Source organism: Chelonoidis abingdonii, chromosome 2 (genome assembly GCF_003597395.2).
Source record: "Chelonoidis abingdonii isolate Lonesome George chromosome 2, CheloAbing_2.0, whole genome shotgun sequence".
In the NCBI taxonomy this organism is placed as follows: domain Eukaryota; kingdom Metazoa; phylum Chordata; order Testudines; family Testudinidae; genus Chelonoidis; species Chelonoidis abingdonii.
Window position 1 is genome coordinate 208,391,362 of NC_133770.1, and position 24,138 is coordinate 208,415,499.

Below are 24,138 nucleotides of genomic sequence, written 5' to 3' on the forward strand. Positions count from 1 at the left end.
AAACTGATAGTATAACATTACAGAAACAAAGTAGAATGGGGATGTGGGGACCAACTGGGATGCTCTTTTGGTGAATTTGATTCAGTCAGGTTTGGGTAACATAGTGCAATCAGTGGATATATTGAAGAAACAAGAAAGCTTGTTTACTGTAATGTTTTTATCCGTGATCTCTTTTTGCATTTATACTAATAGCACACTGGTATTAATCTCTTTTAGGGAGTCACATTTATAGCCATATCCATACTAGAATTACATATATAGAATTATCTTTCTCTGCCATGAAAACTAGCCTTGATAGTAGCATTATTTGGTATAATGAAGCAAATCTAGGTTTGGAAGAAGGCCTAGATTTTTTTTTGATTTCTAAGTCCAGGCATGCTGATAGTTGTCATGGCTGTTCATTGTGTCAGTGCCTCTTGCTAACTAATGCATGGAAAGATCAAGGAAAAGGCTACTAACACACCCTTCCATCCAATGGATAAACTCTGGGTTCATAAGGGCGGTGGGGGGGAGGAGAACCTGCAATAGGGAATGGTAATGATCCCAAGAAGGAGGTTACCCTGGCCTGGTCTACACTGAGGGGGAGGTGTGAATGTAGATACGCAACTTCAGCTATGGGAATACCATAGCTGAAGTCAAAGTATCTTATTCGGACTTACCTCCTGTCGTCACGGCGCAGGATCGACGTCCGCAGCTCCCCCGTTGACTCCACTACCGCTGCTCACTCCGGTGGAGTTCCGGAGTCGACGGGGAGCGCATTCAGGGATCAATATATCAATCCTTGATAAATTGATCGCTACCTGCCAATACGGCAGGTAGTCTGGACGTACCCCCCGAGGAACATCATCTGATAGGGAGCCACTTTTGTTCAGGGCCTGGAAATAATACTAATGATCTGTGCTTCAAAGGGCCTTAAAAAAATCTAATCAAGAAACCAGAATGTTGAGTGGTCATAATTTTGAATAGAAACATGTAGAACTGGAAGTACTTGCTGCCTGCCAGAGGAACCAGCTGGATTACATTTGCCAGGGAAAATCTTACTTTCAGATATTTTTCACCTCTTTCTTCTTAAGACAAGTCTAAGGTGGTAGCCTTAGATATCCAAATAGACTTCTAATATATCTTTCACAACTCTTTATTCGGATTATTTTGTGATTATAGAGTCAGTCACTATAAAAATGACTTGGCTAATAACCTATATGACACAGGTCCCTCGTTTCATATCACATTGTTTTCTCTCTTTCTCAGGCTGGAAGAGAAAAGTTAGAGCCAGATGATGCATTAATATGTGAAGATTTGGATGGTAGAGAAAATAGCGAAGAGGAATTTGAAGAAACCACAAAATTAAAACTACTGCGCAGAATTGCCTCAGTGGCTTCCAAATTGAAAGAGTTTATTGGAAATATTATAACCACCGCTGGAAAAGTTGTTGTTACAATTTTACTTGGTTCAACAGGTTGGTGCTTTTGATAAGTTCGCCAAGAGTTCCTAAGATTATACATTGTACAAATGAATTTCCAGCACTTTGGCACACTGGGGAATAACAGTGGAAATTTGGGAGGAAAATTAATTGCTGCTGATTTTTATTTAAATTAGCTTTTTGGCAAGCATAGAAGTACAGTGAGTTGATTAATTTTATTTATTTATTTTGGTGCTAGTACTAAGTAGCCCACTCATTCTATATATATTCATTTTAAAGCTATTATTATGGCCAAACTGAGAGAGGCTACATGCTGTAGGTAAGAAATGAAGTGTGCATTAATAGCTAAGTGCTGGCTCCTTCTAACAACACTCACTCACACTCACACAAGTCGCACATATCACACACACATACACACACGTCATACAATATTAAACAAACAAAACATTACTACTCTTTATTTACTGGTTTGTTATACATTCCATAATAAAAAGTGTTCAAATTTGATAGTTTTTATATGAAATTACAAAATTGGTTGATAAAGGTAACTGTGATGACATAATATACTTAGACTTCTGCAAGGCATTCAACATATTCCTGTATGACATTCTGATTAATAAAAAGAACTATATAAAATTAATGTAATCCATATTAAATGAATTAAAAACTGGTTAGCTGATGGATCATGAAAAGTAATTGTAAATGAGGGGGTGTTTCTAGTGGGGTCCTGCAGGAGTCTGTACTCCCAATGCTATTCAATGTCTTTATCAAAGAATAAAACAGAATAAAGTATAAAATTTCTGGTGAAATTTGCAGCAGATTCACAAAGAACAGTGAAGTGGTAAATACTGATGAGACAGGTGAGTTATGCAGACCAATCTGGATCACTTGGCCAAATCTAGGAACACAGAATGTAGGTCACACCTAAAAGATGAGAGACTGTATCTTGGAATGCAATGACATGGAAAAGAACTTAAGGTTCATGATAGATAACCAAATGAACATGTGTTTCCAATGTGATGCTTTAGCTAGGAGGGCAAATGCATTCTATGGATATATAAACAAAGAATATGAAGGAGGCATTCAGAGGTCATATTCTTTCGGTATTTGGAATTAGTGAGAACTTTAGTGTAGCACTGTCCAGTTCTGGTGTCTGCACTTCAGAAAGGATGTTGAAAAATTGAAGAGAACTCAGAAAAGAGCTATAAGAATGATTTGAGGTCTGGAAAAGATGTCTTATAGTGTGAGATTTAAGAAGCTCAATCTGTTTAGTTGGGGGAAGGGAAGTTAAAAGGTGATTGATCACAGTCTGAAAGTACCTGCCAAGGGAAAAGTTTTTTTCTGATAGTAGACATTTTTTTAATCTAGCAGAAAAAGGCATAATGAAATCCAGTGGTTGCAAACTAAAACTAGACAACTTCAGGCTAGAAAAAGGTACAGTTTTTTAACAGCAAAGGTAATGAGTAGTTGGAATAATTTACCTATGAATATGGTAGATTCTCCATCACTGAAGACTTTAAATCAAGACTGGATATCTATTTAAAAGAAAGAACAGTATTATAGGCTGATGCAGATTTACTGGATGAGTTTCTATGGCCTGTGTTATGCACGAGATCAGACTAGATGATCTTAAGGGAACCTTCTGACCTTTAAATATATGAATCATTAAAATGGTATATACTCACTTGCTGATTATATACTGGAGGAGAGACAATAGCTTGGCCTAAAGTACCTTGTACAAGCCTGTGATGATGCTAATACAACACAGACCAATTTACTGTTAGTGGAAGGTTCTTTTAGCAGAGATATATAAAGCTAACTTTAGTACGTACAATACTGTGTATCCTACACCTTAGCAGTGAAGGGCTGCACGCATCCCAGGTTTATGCTAGCTTCTGTTAACATAACCCAGGATGAAAGACCTCTGTCAGCTGAAACAACAACAGGAAGTGGGGATTTTCATCAGTGTAAAGAGTTCACAACCTGACTTAGCTTGGGAGCTGAAAGGGAGACATCATCACTCAAGAGTGGGTGGAGCTGGCCAGGATAGCACACTTGCAGGAGAATACATTGATTCATTTCCATCAGGTGGCTTCTGTCTGATGGTAGGGTTCCAAACACAGTTTAAAGCTGCATCCACCAAGGCAGAGGTTCTCAAACTGAGGGTTGGGATCAGTGGCATAGCCAGGTGGAGGGAAGAGGGGGAGTGGAAAAAAAAAGGTGCCACCTGCTGCAGCGCTTTTACTGACAGGGCAGCGTTCCAGGTCTTCGGCGGCACCTCGGCGGCGGGATCTTCACTTACCTTCACATCATTTCAGCGATGAAGCTTCAGTGCCACCGAAGACACCCGGAGCAAGTGAAGGTCGTGCCGCCGAAGACCTGGAGCGCCGCCCTGTCTGTAAGAGTGCCATAGCAGGTGGCGCCTTTTTTTTTCTTTTTTTTCCTCCTGGATGAGTAAAATTAAAAAGGCGCCACTTGTGCTTGCAGCCTCTCCCTGATTCCCCCCCTAGCTACGCTACTGGTTGGGATCCCTCAGGGGATCATAGGGTACTTACATGGAGGGTCGCGAGCGGTCAGTCTCCATCCCAAACCCTGCTTTGCCGTCAGCTTTTATAATGGTGTTAAATATATAAAAAGTGTTTTTAATTTATAAGGAGAGGTCCTTCTGAAGCACAGCAGACTACCCAGCAGACTACCCAGACTCAGATGAATGAGCCCCAGATCTCAAGCAAATGGGCCAGATTCATCCTTAGTATGATTGCATTGACTTCAGTGGATTGCTTTGGTGATGTGTTTGGCCTATTATGTAGGGTGAAAGTTTCACCCTTCCAGTTTCCTATGTCTTAGATGTGAGCATCTCCCATCCCCACCTCCTCAAATGCCCCTCCAGGGTACAGTAGACATTGCATGAGAGTGAAAATAGCAACTTCACAAATGAAATGTTGTTTAAGTGTGTAAAAGAAAATCACCATGGGATACAAGAAAGCCCTTGGTATACACTAAGTATTACAAATATTTATGAGGTGTAAATTGGATTACTTTTCATCCATATTTGGCACTTACGTAGACCACATGTACCGGATATATTGTAGATGCTCTTTTATTTCCAGTGTACACAGTATCTCACTGACAGGGACACAAATTTCTAGTGATTATAAACTCAATGATTAAAAGGGAAACTTTCACACCATATTCATTACTCATAATATTTTATTATCCTACACATTATTTTACAGAAATGTAATCAACTTGAAAACTAATATATTTTTTAAAAAAAGTTAGAAGTACTTTCAGGTACAGCACCTACCTCTGCGTTTCCATGCTGATTTTGGGGTTTATGAACACACATTCTTGTTTTTCTCTCTTCTTTTACAGTGGGAAAGAGCTGTACAAACTAGGAACTCGAAGTACTCAGAGGAAATATTGAATTTGACTATATATAGGCATGGCAGAATTTGATTTCATAATTCTTTCATTACAGAAGATGTTGAGATTCAAAAAGTTAAAGCTTTATAACCATTAAACACAAATTGGCAACATCACATGTCAAAATACATCAAACTCTAATAAGTTATCAAGCAACATTTTTCTTACTCTGCCTGTCTGTAAATTTCTGTTAGTACTGATGGAAATATTTTTTCAATCGGTATGAAATCAACATTTACTAATTTAAATCTAATCCTTCTAAACCTAGCTACATACCAAGTGTTGTTTTTTCATAGAGTAAGTAAAATGAAATATATATGTTTTATGATATTTTTCAGTTAATAGCAGTCTGAGATGTTACCTATAATAAGTAAAAACTATCAAAACAGAAATGTTATTTTGAAATTGTTTTGATAAATTACATAATGTTTTAGGGTTAATAAATGTTTTTAATGCTAATATTCTCAGAGAATCCTCAATATTTGTTTTTGCAGGCATGATGTTGCCATCTTTGACATCAGCTGTGTATTTCTTTGTATTTTTGGGGCTGTGTACATGGTGGTCCTGTTGCCTAGCATTTGATCCGCTGATATTCAGCTGTCTGTGTGTATTAATGGCTATATACAGTGCGGGGCACTTGATTGGACTTTATCTGTACCAGTTACAATTCTTTCAGGAAGTTGTTCCTCCAAAGGACTACTATGCAAGGTAAGAGACCTATCTACATTATTTAAATATAGACAAGTGGTGCACTTTTCTGATGACAGATGTTGTTGCAATTGCTCTTCCACATTACAAATAATTTAACTTAATTTTAGGAAAATAGTGTAATGTCAGGAAAATCCATGTTCAGTCTTTGAAAGTCAACACATGAAGTAAACTTGATTGGTCTTAGAGCTTCTCTGTGTGAGAGATGACCACAAAGTGCCTTTTTAGGCAAGAGTAATCCTCAGTGGGGTTCTCTGGCTAAAAGATAAGAGAAACCCAGAAGATATAATGACCCATGGACTAAGGGAATGGCAGTACATCACCCCGAACATACACACACGTTTGTGGCAGTGGAGACAAGAAGATATAAAATACAACGTTACCACCTCTTGATTGATAGAAAGTGTGCATACATTATTGTCATTGCACTTAGTTTGAACTGAGGGCTACTTTGCCAGAAGGTTAAGGATCATGCCTACTTTGCATAATATTAGGCAAATTGTATGAACGCTTCCTTACCTTCAATAATATAGAGGTATATCCTGTGCTCATACACCACACAGCAGTTCCATGCTCATACAGGCAGCCTGGACGTTTGGATCAAAATGTAACATGCTGGTGTCTGAAGTTTCCACACAGCACCTCTGTAATAAATATCTATTGGATGTAAAACATAGAAGAGGAAATTTTTTTTTTTAAATTGAAAAGATATGAAGTCATGGAAGTATTATTGGTTAGTATGTGTTCCACTGGGTTGTGACCTCAGATTGCCTTTATGATAAATAATGCTTAGAGCCATTATATTTAATTGAATTCAATTAAATCTAACTCTTTAATTTTCATGTTGTCTAATTTTCATGTTTCATGTTACTTTCAGCTATTTTAAATTGAAAATGAAAGAACACTTGATGAGCCAGAATTAATCATTTTTTGTCTTAAACCAATTCATTAAAGCAAGTGAAAAATAGAATCTCACAACTGTATATGTAACTGTTTTCCTACAACAGTTGGTACATTAAGTACATTGGCACATTAGGTTCAGTTTTTGGCACTTATGTTTTTTGACATTTTATTTATTCCACAACTACATTTTGTAATGTTGGGATTGCTGACTTTAGGAGGGTGATCTAGGTAGCCATATGGTGCAGGGAATATAAATCTTAACATGTATATCAGAAAAGAGATTCCTAGATGTAGGTTCTTTTGTACCATCTACCATCTAGAGGCCAGCTTAGGCAATCGTATGAATTCTCATAACCTAGAGGGAGAAAAAAAAGAAAATTTATTTTTAAAGGAGATTCTTAAGCAGCCTAAAACACTTCTTTTTCAAAAGTTTATAAATACTGAGATTAGAAGGGACCATTGGGATCAAGTCTGACCTTCTGTATAACACAGGCCATAGAACTTCCTTTTGCTTTTTTAATATGTTGGGAAAAAATTGCAAACATCCCATTAACTACCTGTGTACTAGGATATGGCCCTATATTATACACCAATAAATTCTTATCATGGTAGAAAGCTTCTCTAATCTGCTTTATAGTGCGCTGCATAGTATTTTTACTTAAAGCATTAAAGCACTCTATTTAATTTGAATATTTGTAAAGACTACTCTTCTTTTCACTTATTTCAAGTCCACACATGAAAACAGCTAAAAGTTTGCAGTTAATGTAGTTTAGGTCTTAATTTTTGCTTTACATTTTTTTGTAAATAGTGCAGTTGTGCTTTTTCATAATAGAATTTCACTTAAAGAGGACTCCAGTGAGATTCCTAAAGATACAAGACCTCAACAAGCTGAAAAATTCATATAATATATTACATGATTTGGGGCATGTTTTGTTTATTGTCTATTTACATTTCTCATTATCCTAAACTCTTTACAAATTTAAAGTACCAAGTTTAATTAGCCACCTCTTGATGAAAGTTTTAGAATAAAAATATGCATAAGTAAAACATCCGAGTAAATATGCAAAGTAACGTGACAGTATGGGCAGAAAAGTTGACTCTTGGGCTCTAGAAACTTAACTGTTCTTATAAATATGTGATGTGACTTAAGGATCTTATATTCTAAATTACAGAGACAATAATGTTCAGATGCATACCAGAAGACAAGTGAGCAGTAGATAGTCTAATCTCTAAGTAGCACATGTATCTTTTTGTAATCACACATCTTGATGTGATGAATTGATATTGATGGGCTTGGTGGAAGTAATAATTTTAGGAAAGAGCTGAAGAAAGAGCAGTAGTGGTATTTGTTGGCCATTAAAGTATGTACAAATCTGAGAGTGGGAGAAAGCCACAAATATGGTATTAAAAAGAGCTGTATGGGTGGTACTTAGGCAGTGGAGAGAGGAATAGAAGAAAATAAGATACAGATGTATTTGAGGTGGTACAGAAAAATATTTTAGCATTTCCCATCCTACAAGAAATTTGGTATGTTGCTCTTTTATTCACAATATTTGTAGTTTGAGGCACAAGTTTGAGGCTAAGGGGGGATATGATAGAGGTATATAAAATCATGAATGGTGTGGAGAAAGTGAATGAGAAAAAGTTATTTACTTGTTCCCATAATGTAAGAACTAGGGGCCACCAAATGAAATTAATGGGCAGCAGGTTTAAAACAAATAAAAGGAAGTTCTTCTTCACAGAGCGCACAGTCAACCTGTGGAACTCCTTGCCTGAGGAGGTTGTGAAGGCTAGGACTATAACAGGGTTTAAAAGAGAACTAGATAAATTAATGGAGGTTAAGTCCATTAATGGCTATTAGCCAGGATGGATAAGGAATGGTGTCCGTAGTTTCTGTTTGTCAGAAGGAGGAGTTGGATGGCAGGAGAGATATCACTTGATCATTACCTATTAGGTTCACTCCCTCGGGGCACCTGGCATTGGCCACTGTCAGTAGACTGGATACTGGTCTGGATGAACCTTTTGGTCTGACCTAATATGGCTGTTCTTAAGTTCTTATGACCCATTAATACGAGTGGCTGGCTCACACACGTAAATCCCAAGTACATTGAAATAAGAATCATATTCTTAATATATTTTCCAGTTATTCTTGGATTTGTTCTGTAGTTTGCTTTTCTTTTTCTCTTTCCTATCCAAAATATATTTTAATAGTCACTTACAAGAGGAAGGGGGAACAATTCTCAGCTTTGTTAATTTATGTGAAAATCACATCACCTCTTTGTGCTAAAATCATTGCTAGGGAAATCAGTTCAACAAGTATGTGCTATTGTTTGGGGTGGGGGGTTGGCTTTGTTACAAGGAGAAAGTTACTTTCCACCTGTGCACAAAATAGAGAAGATCCACCTGAAACAGGGCTTTTATTTCTTTGTAAAGTTTAAAGACTCTATTCCCAGGTTAGACTCCTCCCTTCTCTCACTTTGTGCAGATGCAAGGGCAGACATTAAAATAAATCCTGTTGAGCTATTGAAAAATAATATTTCTCTCAAAGGAATAGAAGGCTGGACTTTTAAAAGCTGTCAACATTAACATTCCTGGGTTCACAAGAAATGTATGAGTTTTTTCTGGTCAAAGTAACGTGTCTGCTTTGGATAGCGAAATACTTCAGTTTGTCAGCATGTAACTTTATGTCAGATTAGATTAAGTTTAACTACATCCGGAAAAGTGGGGAAGTTCTGATGTTAACTGTATTCATCTGCTAATGTTTTCCCCTTATGCTGGACCTTTAAGAAACCCCCACTTCAAAATCCAGCACTAGTGATTAAAAATAAAAGCATCAATTGACCGCTTGTATGAGAGAGCCATATCCAAAAATAAAAACAGAACGGTGCCCGTTGGTGAATTTGAATGTTTTGAACTGAATCCTCCTGGGAAGCTGCAGCAATAAATAAATTAAAACATAAAAAAAGATATGGAAAAATATAGCACTATGTCTTTACGATACTGCTTTATCTAGGATAAATATATGGAACTTCTTTAAAGCAGCAATCATGCCACAAATCCTGCCTATGTTTATGCCTCTGCTATATCCAGATGTAATTTTCATGCCACATTTCATAAAACACAAAATGGTTCTGCACGTATTGAAGCCTGATTAGTAGACTGAAGAGTGGGTCCTGTGGGTAGTGAGGAGGTAGAGCCAGGGCACTAATTATATGCCCTTGACATTCTGCAGTGGAGGAGGGAGGAGGTACAAGTAGTGCCTCTCTTCCTGGGGAACAGTGTCCCTTGCTGGTGCAGAAGGGTGCAGTTTGTGAGACCTTTGCCAGTGAGGATGAATCAATCCTTTAGTTAGGACTTAGTACTGTAAAGTTTCAAAGTACTGAACAAATATTAATTGAGCTCTTGCTAGCTAGACCACATTGCCTCTGTTACCTTCCTTTTAAACACATGTTCTGCCCATTCTTAAGTACATATTCCTTCTAAATTAACTAATTGTGTTATCATTGCTAAGTTAGTGATTTACTGAAAGGGAAAAACTGCGCCAACTCAAAAGGATACCATTTTTAAAAATTCATTCTGAAAATATCCTATTTCTGCCATATATATACATATATATATTCTTTAGATTGACTAAAACAGAATGACAGATATTAAAATGATCTTAGAAACTATATACAAAATGTGGCATCCTGAAAAAATATACAGCTATATGTTGGCACTTGCAGTTTTTTCAGGTGTGGTTTATTTATATAGTATCTAGTACGTTGGGTAGCAGAGGGCTTGCCAAGATGAAGAAATGGGATCAATCTAATAACATAAGGCTTATCTCAAGTCATTTACCCTATCCCTTCGCTAAATTTTCAGTAACATAGTATATTCACCTAACGATTTATCCTTTAGGTATGTAACTAACTAGTTAATGTGCTTCCTTTCCAAGCAAAGTCAGATTTAATGTTTATAACTTACGGTTTAAAAATGAATGAGTTTGCCTCGAGAATGAATTTAACCTTATAAGTTAATAAAAATCTTAATAATCTAAGACAAAAATTGTAGGTTTGTGTCTTTATATCGTCTGTATGGAGATCACTAACTTCTGGTGATATTGAGGGCCTAAGCTTGTGATGTCAGTCGTCTGAAAGGCAGAAAGCACTTCAAGTCCTATTGAAGTGAATGGGAGCTGAGGGTGCCCAGGAAGTTACTGTATTAGATCCTGAACATATAGGTCAAATCTGAGACCTTGTTCTAAGCATAAAGGAAATTGCCTTCTGAATAACGTCTATTTATCTTTTATGGGGTTTACTTTTTATGGCAGCCATCACAGTAGAATCTAAGCACTGCATTACACGACTAATCTAGGTTGTCTTCCACTCTGATCATGCAAAATACTCATATAGTCATAATGGCTGAATTATTTGCATATTTACAAAAGAGAGGGAGTTTTTCCCTTTCCCTGGGCCCAACTCAGAACCCTTCATTTGAACATCCCCAAGAGCTGGAATCTGGATTCAAAGTTTGCAGCCCAGTCCCTTTTCTGATATGCAAGGAAAATAAAATGTGTATGTATGGTGAATAAAAAATGTCTAGGAAAAATAGTGAAATTGGTAACTCAAATTAGTCACAGACAAAAATTGCATTGCAGCAGTATATTCTTTCTCACAAATGAATTCTCTAGGTTTCTTCCCCTCCTCTCCCCCTCCCTCCAAAAGTAAGTCTTAGAGAAAAGTGGAACATTCTTCTCAAACCACAAACCCACTGGACCAGGGCCTGCCTTGGAGACCCAGTACTGATAAGAAGTATTGATAAGGATGTCCAGTCAGAAGGAAGATAGAAATCCATTTGTATGTTCTGTATGGAGCCACTATATGGATGGAGTACACTCTCTGCTCCTTGTGTCCCCTTTCTGATCTTTCTAGGCATTGATATCAGACTTGACAGCATGATATCTGAGTGTCCTCTGTGGTGGAGGAAATCAGTCTGCTGCCCTTGCTCCTTACCCATCATCATCTGCCAGTGAAAGCACACTGAGCACCATTCCAGACCACACAAGAGATGGGCCTCCTGTCTTAACACCTCTCTTCTCACAGCCAAATTGCACTAATTATTTTGCCAGGGAGCCTACTTTGACTTGATTTAAGGGGGGGATTTACCCCTAAAAGAGCAAGAGAGGTAACTAATTGTCATTGTCCTCACACTAATTTCCCAAGGAAGATGCATATTAATAATGAAACATCCCAGAACTCAGAAAGCTAGTAATAATACTTAGAAATAATACCTATGTAACTCCCTTAAAGGTTTAGATCTTTTTTACTACAGGTGTGACCAATTCTGTTAGCAGCTTGGAAAAGCAATACTTGTCCTTACCATTATACTAATCTCTTGCCTGTATTAAATCTAAACTATAAGGTAGCCCAAGGCATGTGCTGTTCTGGATAACACCTTTCTTTGGAGGTGTTTTGTCCCAGGTTTTCATCCACCAAACAAGTACGGACATGATGAGCTTCATTACATGCAACAAACTCCCTCGTTAGGAATCATTTCTTTACTGCTAGGTGGCACAATGAATCATATATTTTCTAAATATTTTTGATGGTCAGTACTCTTTGTGAATATCCCATCTCTACTGAGGGCTGGCCAAATGCAGGGCCCTTGCATCTGTTGTTATGATATTATACTTAGTAATATTTGGACTGTGGAGGAGCCCACTATGTACTAGGCACTTTCCAAGTGTCCCAGGCACCTCACAATCTGACAAGACAAGCCACATACAAAGTGTTGTGGAGGAGAGAGAAAATATAGGACCAGATTCTTAGACCTGCTCTAACCACATTACACTACTCATTCTGTACAAAGGTAGCAGAAACTGCCTCCATCTTGCCAGCTGAAGATTCCCCTGGAGTTTGGGAATTCCTCAGTATGTAGTGCTGGCATAGCTGATTTTCCATACCACCTCTCTGCAGCCTCCGATGTAGAAGGCAGTGAGGACTATGGCTGAAGTGCACTGTACTCCAGCTATCCCTAGCGGGGGATGGTCCCTTGGGGACTTCTGTCAGACAGTATAGTGTAAAGCAGCTCCTTAGGCAAATTACTCTGTCCAGAGTTAAGGCTGAGATGGAACTGGACAGAGAATCAAATGTCCAGAACTTGCTGCCTGACAGATGTCCTTGTCCTGGAGTGCCAAATGGATATTGGCTGTAGCTGAGAATCTGGCCTCAGGTTTTTTTTAACTCAGAGTTAGTTTTTTACTACTGCTAGACAACTTAGACATTATTAGTTAGCAGTTATTGTAATCTTCATGATGGAAGTAAGTCTAAAGGAGGGATATGGAGGAGGATGAAATAATGGCCTTATAGGCTTGTTCAGAATGCATCTGACAAAGTGGGTATTCACCCACGAAAGCTTATGTTCCAATACTTCTGTTAGTCTATAAGGTGCCACAGGACTCTGTCACTTTTTACAGATGCAGACTAACACGGCTACCCCTCTGATATTAGTTCAGAAGGGTATTCCATGTGTAAATCTAGAGGTGGAAGAAAGCAAGAACAGCTGTGGAAGAGGCTGACAAATAAACAGTCAAGGCTAGCACCATTGTTGGAGACAGGATTGGGAGGGCAACATAAGAAATGAGTTGAAAGGGACGGAGGAACAGAGTTGTGAAAGATGTCAAGGATGACAGAAAGAAGTTTGAACTTAATGCACTGCAAACCCACCATCTTCAGTTTATAAAATCTGTAGTTATAAAGATATCTCTAAGGAAACCCATCTATCCGCAAATAATTATTTTATATTGTGCAGTCTTCTGCAAAGAGCAGTAGTTCTTATTGAGACAATGGATTATTGTATCATTAATTACTAATTATTTCTGTAAACTGTTATACATATTTGCTGTATCTGCTCTATCTGTGCACAGGATACTAACTACAGAAAAATACAGAGTGAAATTCAGAATGCCCTCTGAGGCTCCTGTTTATTTATGTCAAGATACAAAACATGTTTTTTATCTTGAATAATTAGAGTCTAGATTTATTCTACTGATGATCAAAGCCTTCATAGTAAAACAAAGCTTATGGGATAAGATGTTCGTCCTGTGATCCGTGTTTCATTCCTGGGCCTAATTTCTTATTTACTGGACCAGCAGGGCCTGGGGGTGCTTTGAAAGTAGTGTTGCCAACTTTGGTTGGATGAATTCCTGGAGGTTTCATCACATGCCATTATCTTTAATTAAAGATTAATCTTTAATTCCTGGAGACTTCAGGACAATCCTGGAGGGTAAGCAAACATTTGAAGAATGGGAGTGCTTCCTATCTCTTTACATTGACCCATACTGCCAAGCTAGGAGTGGCATGAAGTCCCATTTGGTCCTATTAGTTGAAGATGATGTCTATGACCTGGAGCATATCAGAGAGGATTGGAAAGAGGAAGTCTCCCAGTGAGGATGGAGATGGGAGGATGAAGACTGAGGACAAGTCACTGCCTTCAGAAATTTAAGGATAAATGCTGGAATTCAATACTGTGCCCACTTAAAAAATAACTGCACCCTTTTAACGTATATTTTTAAACATTTTATTAACTCAAACAAGGAAAACTGAAAAACTGTCTCAATTCAGGCCACATCCCAATAGCCATGTCTGTCTGTTCCCGCTATGTCAATAATCCTAACACTTTGGTTTTCACTTACTGTTGTTAATCTCTATACAGCCAGTGAAATTGCAGACAGTTCTTCTAAAATCTGCACAGCAGGTGCTATATAATGAGACTCCCCTTGCCTGACTGCTATGTCCAAAATTCATGCAGTAATTGGACATTTAATAGAAATATGATAGTCTGTTAAATTGACAAGAAGTTAAATTAAAAGAGGCAGAAAGATGGTATTATTTTTATAAACCAGGACTCACAAGGAGATATACAGATGATGGAAAAAAGTTACCTTGGCTATTTCCTTAGCTACAAGACAACACTATATTTCTTCTAAGAGACAGTGTGATTGAGAGAGTTACAAAGAAGACCCCATGTTTTTATTGCTTAGAAAGTCTTCAGAATGTTTCTCTGAGAAGTCATCAGATACTGAGTCATTCCATGAGATCAGTAATACAGTGATTAAAATAAATGTGCTTTGTTTCTTGGCCAACTGCCCAAAATAAAAAGTAGAAAAACACAACCCCTGTTCACAGGTGCTTCGTAACTAAAAACTAACTGAACTGTGTATGCTGTAATGCAGGAACTGTAATATCATATGTACCCACATTAGCCCCTGTTGAGTCTTTGTCATTGAACCCAATCTTGTCTTTGCACTCCCCTGAATCAAGGGACCAGGCTAGTGTTTGCTGTGTGCTACGCTTCCCAAAGTGGCGTTAGCCTGTCTACATGAGTGTGTACATTACAAAGTTTGGTGCACAGTGACTGCGCTCCACCTGTGTTCCCTGAGACGGGTGGTTGTGCTCAGTGCTGCTACTTCTGGGTCATGAATGGTGTGCTTCAGGCCTCCTCCAACACCAACCGATTCCTTTTAGGGGTTCGTTGTGGAATTTTTGCCATTTACTTCAATGGGGCCAGGATTTCACCCTCTTCGTAAATATAACAACACTGTAAACTCAAATAGGGTTTGAAAAAGGTGAACTATTAATATCTTAGTTTGTTTTTAAAAATCACCTTAAATTTCTGCCTGGGATCTTCCTGCCTGTAAGGAAAGTTAAGCAGTTTATGAGCAGTTTATGAGCAGTTCTGCAGCATACCACTTCCCTCCCTCTGACTTACTCTTCCCCAACACACACACTATTCTCTGACCTCTCCAGAGGGCTGTCAGCGGACCACAGCGCCACAAGAGGTCTTACCTCGCCCACTTTCAGAGAGACAAGAGGAGAAACGGAGACAGTCAGACCCCTCTATGCAAGGATCCCCACAGAAAGATCCTGGCCAAAGTATGTTTAAAGATACAACATTATAATTATGATCAATATTTTCAAACAGTAAAGTTAGGATATTAGGTACCTGATTTTCAGAGGTGCTGAGCACCTAGCAATTCTGACTGAAATTGTGGTTCCTAACTTTAGGTCCCTTCATTTGAAAAATATTAGCCAATATTGTAATATAATACATACATCCTAAACTGTGCTACTACAGATAGCTTGGCTTTTAAAACACTTTTTCCTTTTCCTTAATCTAACTGACATTTCTCTGTGCTGTTGGTTTACTTTTTGCCCTTCACTCCTCATGAACAGTGAAGCTTAACCTGGTTAATTTCACTTTCTGGGTCAAAATTACATGGGGTCAGCACTGGTCTCTGATAACAGACACAAGGTGGCTACAATCTCCTCTTCCCCAGGGACCTGCAGCCAGCCCAGGTAGCCACAATGATAGTATTGATATCCCCTAAACAGCCTTGCCATGAGCACTGCTAAAGAATCTCTGACCGAGATTAAAGTGGCTCTCACTCAGGGCTAATCCCCCTGGGATACTCAGCAAGTTACACTGGGGTGACATGGATCCATTGTTTATAATTCATTTCCCTCTGCATGTGTTCTCATCATATTGTGTTTGGGGGCTTTAATATTACAGGTGAATAATTTATTTAAATAAAAATTGTGGACCGTGGCTAATCATAGATAGTTTAATAAGTCACGCCTAACTCTTTTTAAAATATCCTTAATTTTGTGTCAAAAAGTCCTTGATGGTGTTCCTTTATGAAAATGAACTGCAGACAGAAAAAAAGTCAGAGCTACAGGGCCTGACTGAACGCTAAGCTTCCATGACCTTGCAAAGAACACCTAATACACCACAAATAGATGTCATACCACTCTTAGCGATGCAGTCATAGTTGAACTGTTTGACAACTAGTACAAACCATAACAGGCTACAGTGGAGTATATACAAATGCTGATATCCTCCTGACAATGAAAACCACCTATAGAGGGGATTAAATGTGCAGACACAGCAGTGAGGCCTGGTCTACACTACGCATTTAAACCGAATTTCGCAGCGTTAAACCGATTTAACCCTGCACCTGTCCACACAACGAGGCCCTTAATATCGATATAAAGGGCTCTTTAAACCGAGTTTCTTGTACCCTTCCGATGAGAGAGTAGCGCTTGAATCAGTATCTTGCCCTGGTTGGATGTAGGTTGTGTGGCCGCAAGATGAAGTCTATTGGCCTCGGGCGGTATGCCACAGTGCCATTGTTGGCCCGCTCTGGAAAGCAATTAACTCGCTCACTGGCCAGGGTAGACAGGAAAACCCCATGAACTTTTGAATTTCATTTTCCGTTTTTGCCGCGTGGAGCCTGATCAGGGACAGGTGGCCGATTGCAGTCCCAAATCCAAAAAGAACTCCGCAGTGGACGGTACCAGGAGAAGATCACTAGATCTGATCGCTGTATTGGGGAGACAACTGTTCTATCAGAGCCCTTACGAAACAAAATGGCAAGGATTTGAAAAAATCTTCCAGCTATGATACGAGATCCCCAGCACCAGTGCTGCATGACAAGCGTAACGAAAGCGAAAGAATCAAATGGACGGCTCTATGGAGGAGGAGGGGAGTACCGAGGTTCCAGCTATCCCACAGTCCCTGCATCTCAAGCATTGCATTGTTGGCTGAGTCCAGTGCTAGTAGGTCAAACACATTGTCCAAGGTGGTTCAGGCGGTAATCTCGTCAATTTTACGCCCCTCTCCCACCATGAAAGAAAAGTTGAAAAATCGTATTGACTTTTTTCATGTACACCCTATATCTACTGCATCGTGCTGGTAGACGCGGGTGTGCTGCGGCACTTGAAACAGCAGCATCTTTCCCTCTCTTCCCCGAGATGGCAGACGGTACAGTGCAGAAAGAGCTCGGTAGCACGTCTCATATCATCGTGAGATGCTCCTGGCTGCCTCAGGTTGAAGGTCGCGGGAGCACCTGGGTAAAAATCAGGAATGCTACCTAGAGTCATTCCGGCAAATGCTACAGAACGGCTAACGGGATAACCATCTTCATCATTCAGAGCAACTGGCGACTGAGTTCCACTCAGCACGCGCCCATTTCATGTCTAAAGAACGATTTTTGTACCTTGCCTGGACTATCATCGCAGCGAGATGGTGGGCTCCTCTCCCCCCGCAACCATTTAATGTCACTGCGCTAGGACTATCTAGCGCTGGCGGCTGTCCTCCCCCTCATTTTACTCTCACTACAAGTCAGGTTTTATATCTCCTGCATTCTTTATTACTTCATCACACAAGATGGGCGGGACCACTGCATGGTAGCCCAAGGAGGCTTGAGGAAGAGGGAAGCAACGCGGTGGTTGTTGTTACATGCGCGGCACCCCCTCAGAACTGCATGACAGCTCTCATATTTCTCCGGATCTGACACGGACCAGCTGTGCTCTCTGTGAGTTCTCTGACTACACTGGTTCTCTACGTACATTGCCCCAATATTACTAGGCAGGCCTGACTCTATTTTTAGATCACACATCAGGGAGGGAATGACCCAGAGATGTCATTCCAATTTTGATTGCTTTGCGCCCGGCCGACCTCCGACAAGGCCAGCCGAGGAGACCCATGACCGAGCGACAGGTAACAGAACGACTGATAACCACCATCTAAGCCTGCTATCTTGCAAAGGCAAATGAATGCTGCTGTGTAGTGCTGCAGTACCACCTCTGTCAGCGGCATCCAGTACACATACAGTGACAGTGACAAAAGGCAAAACGGGCTCCATGGTTGCCATGCTGTGGCATCTGCCAGGGCAATCCAGGGGAAAAGGGTGCAAAATGATTGTTTGCCGTTGCTTTCACGGAGGAAGAAATGAGTGACAACATTTACCCAGAATCACCCGCGACACTGTTTTTGCACCATCGTGCATTGGAATCTCAACCAAGAATTCCAATGGGCAGGGGAGACTGCAGGAACTATGGGATAGCCACCCACAGTGCAACGCTCCGGAAATCAACGCTAGCCTCGGTACATGGATCCATACCACCGAATTAATATGCTTAGTGTGGCCGCGTGCACTCGACTTTATACAATCTGTTTTACATAACCGGTTTATGTAAAATCAGAATAATGCCGTAGTGTAGACATACCGTGAGAGTTAATAGTAGTAGGGCAGAAGAGTAGGGTGAGGACCGTGAAAGCATTGTGGTGGGTCTACCTGATATCCTTGATCTGCGTTTTTCACAGATCCTTTGCTTTATGCAGAACTTCCACTGACCATTTTATGAGGCCATCATTCCTGTCTCAGGAATCTGCCAAAAATGGGTCCCCCAAAAAACTCATTTTTCCAGTTATTTGTTTCTTCTCCCAGGGATATTTCCACAGAAGGGGAACATCAGGGTCTTAGTTATTGCACCCAGACATTGTCAAACACAATTTTATGGGTCACATAAGCGACACGTACAGTGATTCCAACTCAAGCTTTCACCACAAACAAAACCTTTTCAAGACTGAAAAAATGGGGTTAACTTTTGTTGTTTTGTTTTTCTTTTATTTTTCATGTGCCTTTAAACATTCCAATTTTGATCAGTTTCAAGGGTATGAGACCCTTTGTAGGAGTTCACAACTGACTGTAGCCAGAAGATACCAGAAACTTCACAAGCTTGTTCTTGTGAGGTTTCCAGCTTAATCTCTGCAATAAAGGCAGTCAGATTCATCCAAATGTTGGGATGATTATCCAAGAGGAATCCTCTGAAGTTCATGCATGCTATAAGAGTTTAGTAAAGAGTTTAGTACTCCTTGAAGATCAGTTATATTTTTGCTCCAAGACGATCAGTAAGTTACTGATTCTCTGAGGAAGGCAATGGGACCCTGTCTTAGGCAGCTGGTTAGTGATAACCTCCCTTTGAATGCCCCTCTTCCGCTCTCTGTTTGTCTTTATATAGAAGTCATATGTGGTGTGTCTCCATTAATTTGACCCAACAACCAGAGTTGCTCCTTCATTGTAGCTGCTGAACTATATGTCGCAAATTCAGTCCTGGCAGAAGCAGGCACAACTTTATTCATGTTTTTGGAATTGCACCAGGGATGAATTGGGCTGTGTATTTTCCCCTTAACTTGAAACTGATGTAAACAAATTGATGTGCTACGACCTTTTGAAAACAACTGCCTTCTTCTCATGATAAACACCAGTTTCGAAGCTGTGTTTTGCTACAGTGGTGAGTGAGCATGCAATTGGTGAGGTTTTCTTTGGCATACCTGGTTGTTGGTTGGCCTTCTGTACAGGTGGTTCTCGTTAATATGAGAGGAAAATGTCTTGGCTAACAGAATGATGCATAAGCTGTATCCGGAAACCAAGCCTGAACTGCAAACATAAAATCAGTCTCCATTGCATGACGTAAAACTGGCTAAATTCCACCTCCTTCTGCTGCCAAATTGGTACATATTACCAGTGCTGGAAGGTGCATCTTTCTTTGGGTTTATTGTTAAGACTTTGGGGGCAGATTTTCAAAGTTTTAATGAACTGTATTTAACTTTTGTGAGGAAATATCAAATGTGCTTGAGCAAATCAGGTCTGTGCACACTCACAGCAGATATTTTCACATTCACGTGTCTAGCAGGCACCTAATTCACCCTGGACCCAATCCACTTCCCAGTAAAATTAATGTGAAAAACTCCAATTGCAGCCAAATGGAGATGGATCACGTCCCATGTGCTCATTCAAGTTTGAGTATGTGCACGCATATGTAAACATGAACATTGTATGCATGAAGAGAACTTTGAAAATCTGTCCATTTAATTATTAAATTTAAGTTAACATAACACATAACTACACAAATGTTGTCTGGGCGAAGATACCCTGACGCAGAACTCTTTAACACTCTTATTGTAAAGCTGGCCAATGAACAGTGCATTCCAGCTGGAACAATATGCCAAGCAAGCTAGGTGGTCTAGATGAAATTACTGTAAGGTGGGTACAAAACTGGTTGAAAGACTGTACTCAGAAAGTAGGTTCGCTGTCAGACTGGGAGGGATGTATCTAGTGGGGTGACAATGGGGTTTGTCCTATGTCCATTACTATTCAATATTTGCATTACTGACTTGGGTAACAGAGTGGAGAGTATGCTTATAACTTTTGCAGATGACACCAAAGTAGGAGAGATTGCAAGTACTTTGGAGTGTGCGATTAGAATTCAAAATCATCTTGACAACTTGGACAATTGATCTGAAATCAACAAGATGAAATTCAATACAGACAAATATAAAGTACTGCACTCAAGAACAAAAAATCAAATGCACAACTAAAAAACTAGCTAAGCAGTAGTACTGCAGAAAAGGATCTGGGAGTTGTAGTGGATCACAAATACGAGTCAACAATGTGATGCAGTTGCAAAAAAAACTCTTGTATCATTCTGAGGTGCGTTAACAGAAGTATCATATGTAACAAATGGGAGGTAATTGTCCCATTCTACTCAGCACCAATGAGGCCTCAGCTGGAGTATTTTGTCCAGTTCTGGACACCACACTTTGAGATATATAGACAAGTTGGAGAGAATCCAGAGGACAACAATATGAGTCAACAGTGTGATACTGTTGCAAAAAAAGCAAACGTGATTCTGGGATGCATTAACAGGTGTATTGTAAACAAGACACAAGAAATCATTCTTCCGCTCTACTCTGCACTGGTTAGGCCTCAACTGGAGTATTGTGTCCAGTTCTGGGCTCCGCATTTCAAGAAAGATGTGGAGAAATTGGAGAGGGTCCAGAGAAGAGCAACAAGAATGATTAAAGGTCTTGAGAACATGACCTACAAAGGAAGGCTGAAAGAACTGGGTTTGTTTAGTTTGGAAAAGAGAAGACTGAGAGGGGACATGATAGCAGTTTTCAGGTATCTAAAAGGGTGTCATCAGGAGGAGGGAGAAAACTTGTTCACCTTAGCCTCTAATGATAGAACAAGAAGCAATGGGCTTAAACTGCAGCAAGGGAGATTTAGGTTGGACATTAGGAAAAAGTTCCTAACTGTCAGGGTAGTTAAACACTGGAATAAATTGCCTAGGGAGGTTGTGGAATCTCCATCTCTGGAGATATTGAAGAGTAGGTTAGATAAATGTCTGTCAGGGATGGTCTAGACAGTATTTGGTGCTGCCATGAGGGCAGGAGACTGGACTCGATGACCTCTCAAGGTCCCTTCCAGTCCTAGAGTCTATGAATCTATGACTCTATAAACAAAAAATGATGAACAGTTTAGAATGACAAGAAGTTAAAGAACAGGACATTTTTAGTCTTCAGAAAAAAAAGACTGAGGGAGGGGCCTCATAAGTCTTCAAGTATGTTAAGGACTGTTATAAAGAGGACTGTGATCAGTTCTTCTCCATTGAAAGTAGGAGAAGAAGTAAACAACTTCATCTAAAGCAAGGGAGATTTAGATTAGATATTAGGAAAAAGTTTCTAACTAAGAATAGTTAAGTCCTGGAATAGGCTTCCAAGGGAGGTTGTCTTTGGAGGTTTTTAAGAACAAATTAGACAAACCGCTGTCAGGGATGGTCTCAGAGCAGGGAGCTGGAATTAGAGGTCTTTTCCAGTCCTAGATTTCTGTGATTCTATCTGGAATGAGAAGAATCCTTAAAATGATGCCAATGTCATATAATTAATGGAGAAAAATAGTTAATCATAACTTTTAATATGCTGGGTCCAAATGGGTGATATTAGCCTTTAAAGTACGTGACAAATCTGGAGGATCGGCCAGTTTGTGAATATTTTAAATATAGTATTAATATTTAAGCATAAAATCTAAGTGAAAGGAATGGCTCTGGTCCTTCATGATGGACAGATTTAAAGGCACTCACCATTTCACAGGACTGGGCCCTCAGTTTGGTATCAAAAGTTAGTTGTCCTTTGTTTTGTAATATTTTGAAAAGGGTATGCCTCAAATTGGATGGTAAGCTTTGTGAATTTTGCCTCTGCCCATTCACTCCTCTTAAGTGTTCCCCCATCCACAAGCTCAGGAGCAGGTGTTAAGCTCTGGTGACAGAAGATGCCACATCATGTCCTCTGACCTAGAGAACATCACCAAATGAACACACAGCTGTATGCCATGATTCCTAAACAGCGGTCCATTGCCATGCCCAGAAAACACACACACATATTTGTGTAAAATCACATAGTCCTACCAGCTTCTGATCTCTACCATTTTATAGTATTAAGAGAAAAGAATTATAATTAGCAATGCGCTTTGGCTAGACACACCTCTCCTTAGTTTTTCCTAACATCTACTTGCCAACCTTCCTTTTTCATATTCTGGCATGCCTAGCAATAATGATGATAATATTTAGCACTTATGTAGCTCTTTATATTTTCAAATCATCGTACAAACATTCACTAATTACTTATCCCAACTTTCTTATGAGATAGTGTGAAGAGACAGAGCCTGGCCCCAGTCTCAATACAGCAGATGCACAATGACTTAGTCCTTATCTGTGCTAGAGAAGTGTGATTTTAAAAATCAGTCTAGATAAACAAGTGAAAAGCCCTAATACTGATGTAGTTAAGCCAGTTTAACCCTTGCTTATGTCAGTTAACTTATGTTGGTAAGCTGCTGACACAAACTGATCTAGTCAGTGTTTACTACCATTTAAGTGCATTTGCATATTACAGGTTTGCAGTCATGTAACTAGCTGAACCGTGTACTTTTCTAGTACAGTAACTCCTCGCTTAATGTTGTAGTTATGTTCCTGAAAAATGCAACTTTAAGCGAAACGATGTTAAGCTAATCCAATTTCCCCATAAAAATTAATATAAATGGGGGGGAGGGAAGGGGAGGGTTAGGTTCCAGAGAAAAAATTTTCACCAGACAAAAAACCTATATATTATATAGATATACACACAGTATATGTTTTAAACAAACAATTTAATACTGTTCACCGCTATGATGATTGTGAAACTTGGTAGAGATGGTGAAGGAAGAGGATGGAAGAGGAAGGGATATTTCTCTGGGAGTGCCTTGCTGCTAAATGATGAACTAGCACTCGGCTGAACCCTCAAGGGTTAACACATTGTTGTTAATGTAGCCTCTCTCACAAGGCAGCATGAACACAAGGGAGGGGAGACAGCATACTAGACAGAGACAGAAACACACCTTGTGTGGGAGGAGAGATACACATTGTCCCTTTAAGTAACCTGACCCACTCTTAAGTGCATTGTCTTTTTAAGTGGATCAGGAAGTTGTGACAGCAGCTGCTGTCCCAAGCTCTCTCTGTCTCTCTCCATCTATGTCCCCTTCCTGCTGTATATGGAGAAGGGGTAAGCAGGGTGCAGAAGCAGAGGGGAGGGGGACACCCTGACATTAGCCCCCCCTTTCCCCCCTGCACAGCAAGCAGGAGTCTCTGGGAGCAGCTCCAAGGCAGAGGGCAGGAGCAGCACATTGCAGTGGCGGGAGGGACAGCTGAACTGCCTTGATAGCCTGCTGGGCGGCTGCAGCACAGGGAACTTGGGGAGCTGATAGGGGGGCTGCCGGTCCACCCTGGTTAGAAGCCCCCACTAGCTAGCTGCAACAGGCTGCTATTCCTGCAAGGAGTGGACAAAGCATGCGGCTGCCAAATGACATTAGAAGGGAACATTGCACAACTTTAAACGAGCATGTTCCCTAATTGATCAGCAACGTAACAACAAAACAACGTTAACCGGGACGACTTTAAGTGAGGAGTTACTGTATTGACAAGGCCTTCATGTCCATCATCCCTGCATCCACAGTCACTTTCCTGACGTTTTCCTTTATTCTTAAT

General features: G+C 39.9%; 1 protein-coding gene across 1 annotated transcript in view; it reads left to right on the forward strand.

The window, feature by feature from the left end:
• Window positions 1–24,138, forward strand: part of PIEZO2 (piezo type mechanosensitive ion channel component 2) — a 485,914-nt gene that overhangs the window by 296,951 nt on the left and 164,825 nt on the right. Inside the window, exons 6-7 of the mRNA XM_075062935.1 lie at window positions 1,249–1,456; window positions 5,341–5,554. Of these exons, the coding sequence (XP_074919036.1) occupies window positions 1,249–1,456; window positions 5,341–5,554 (422 nt within the window). The remainder of the gene's footprint in view (window positions 1–1,248; window positions 1,457–5,340; window positions 5,555–24,138) is intronic.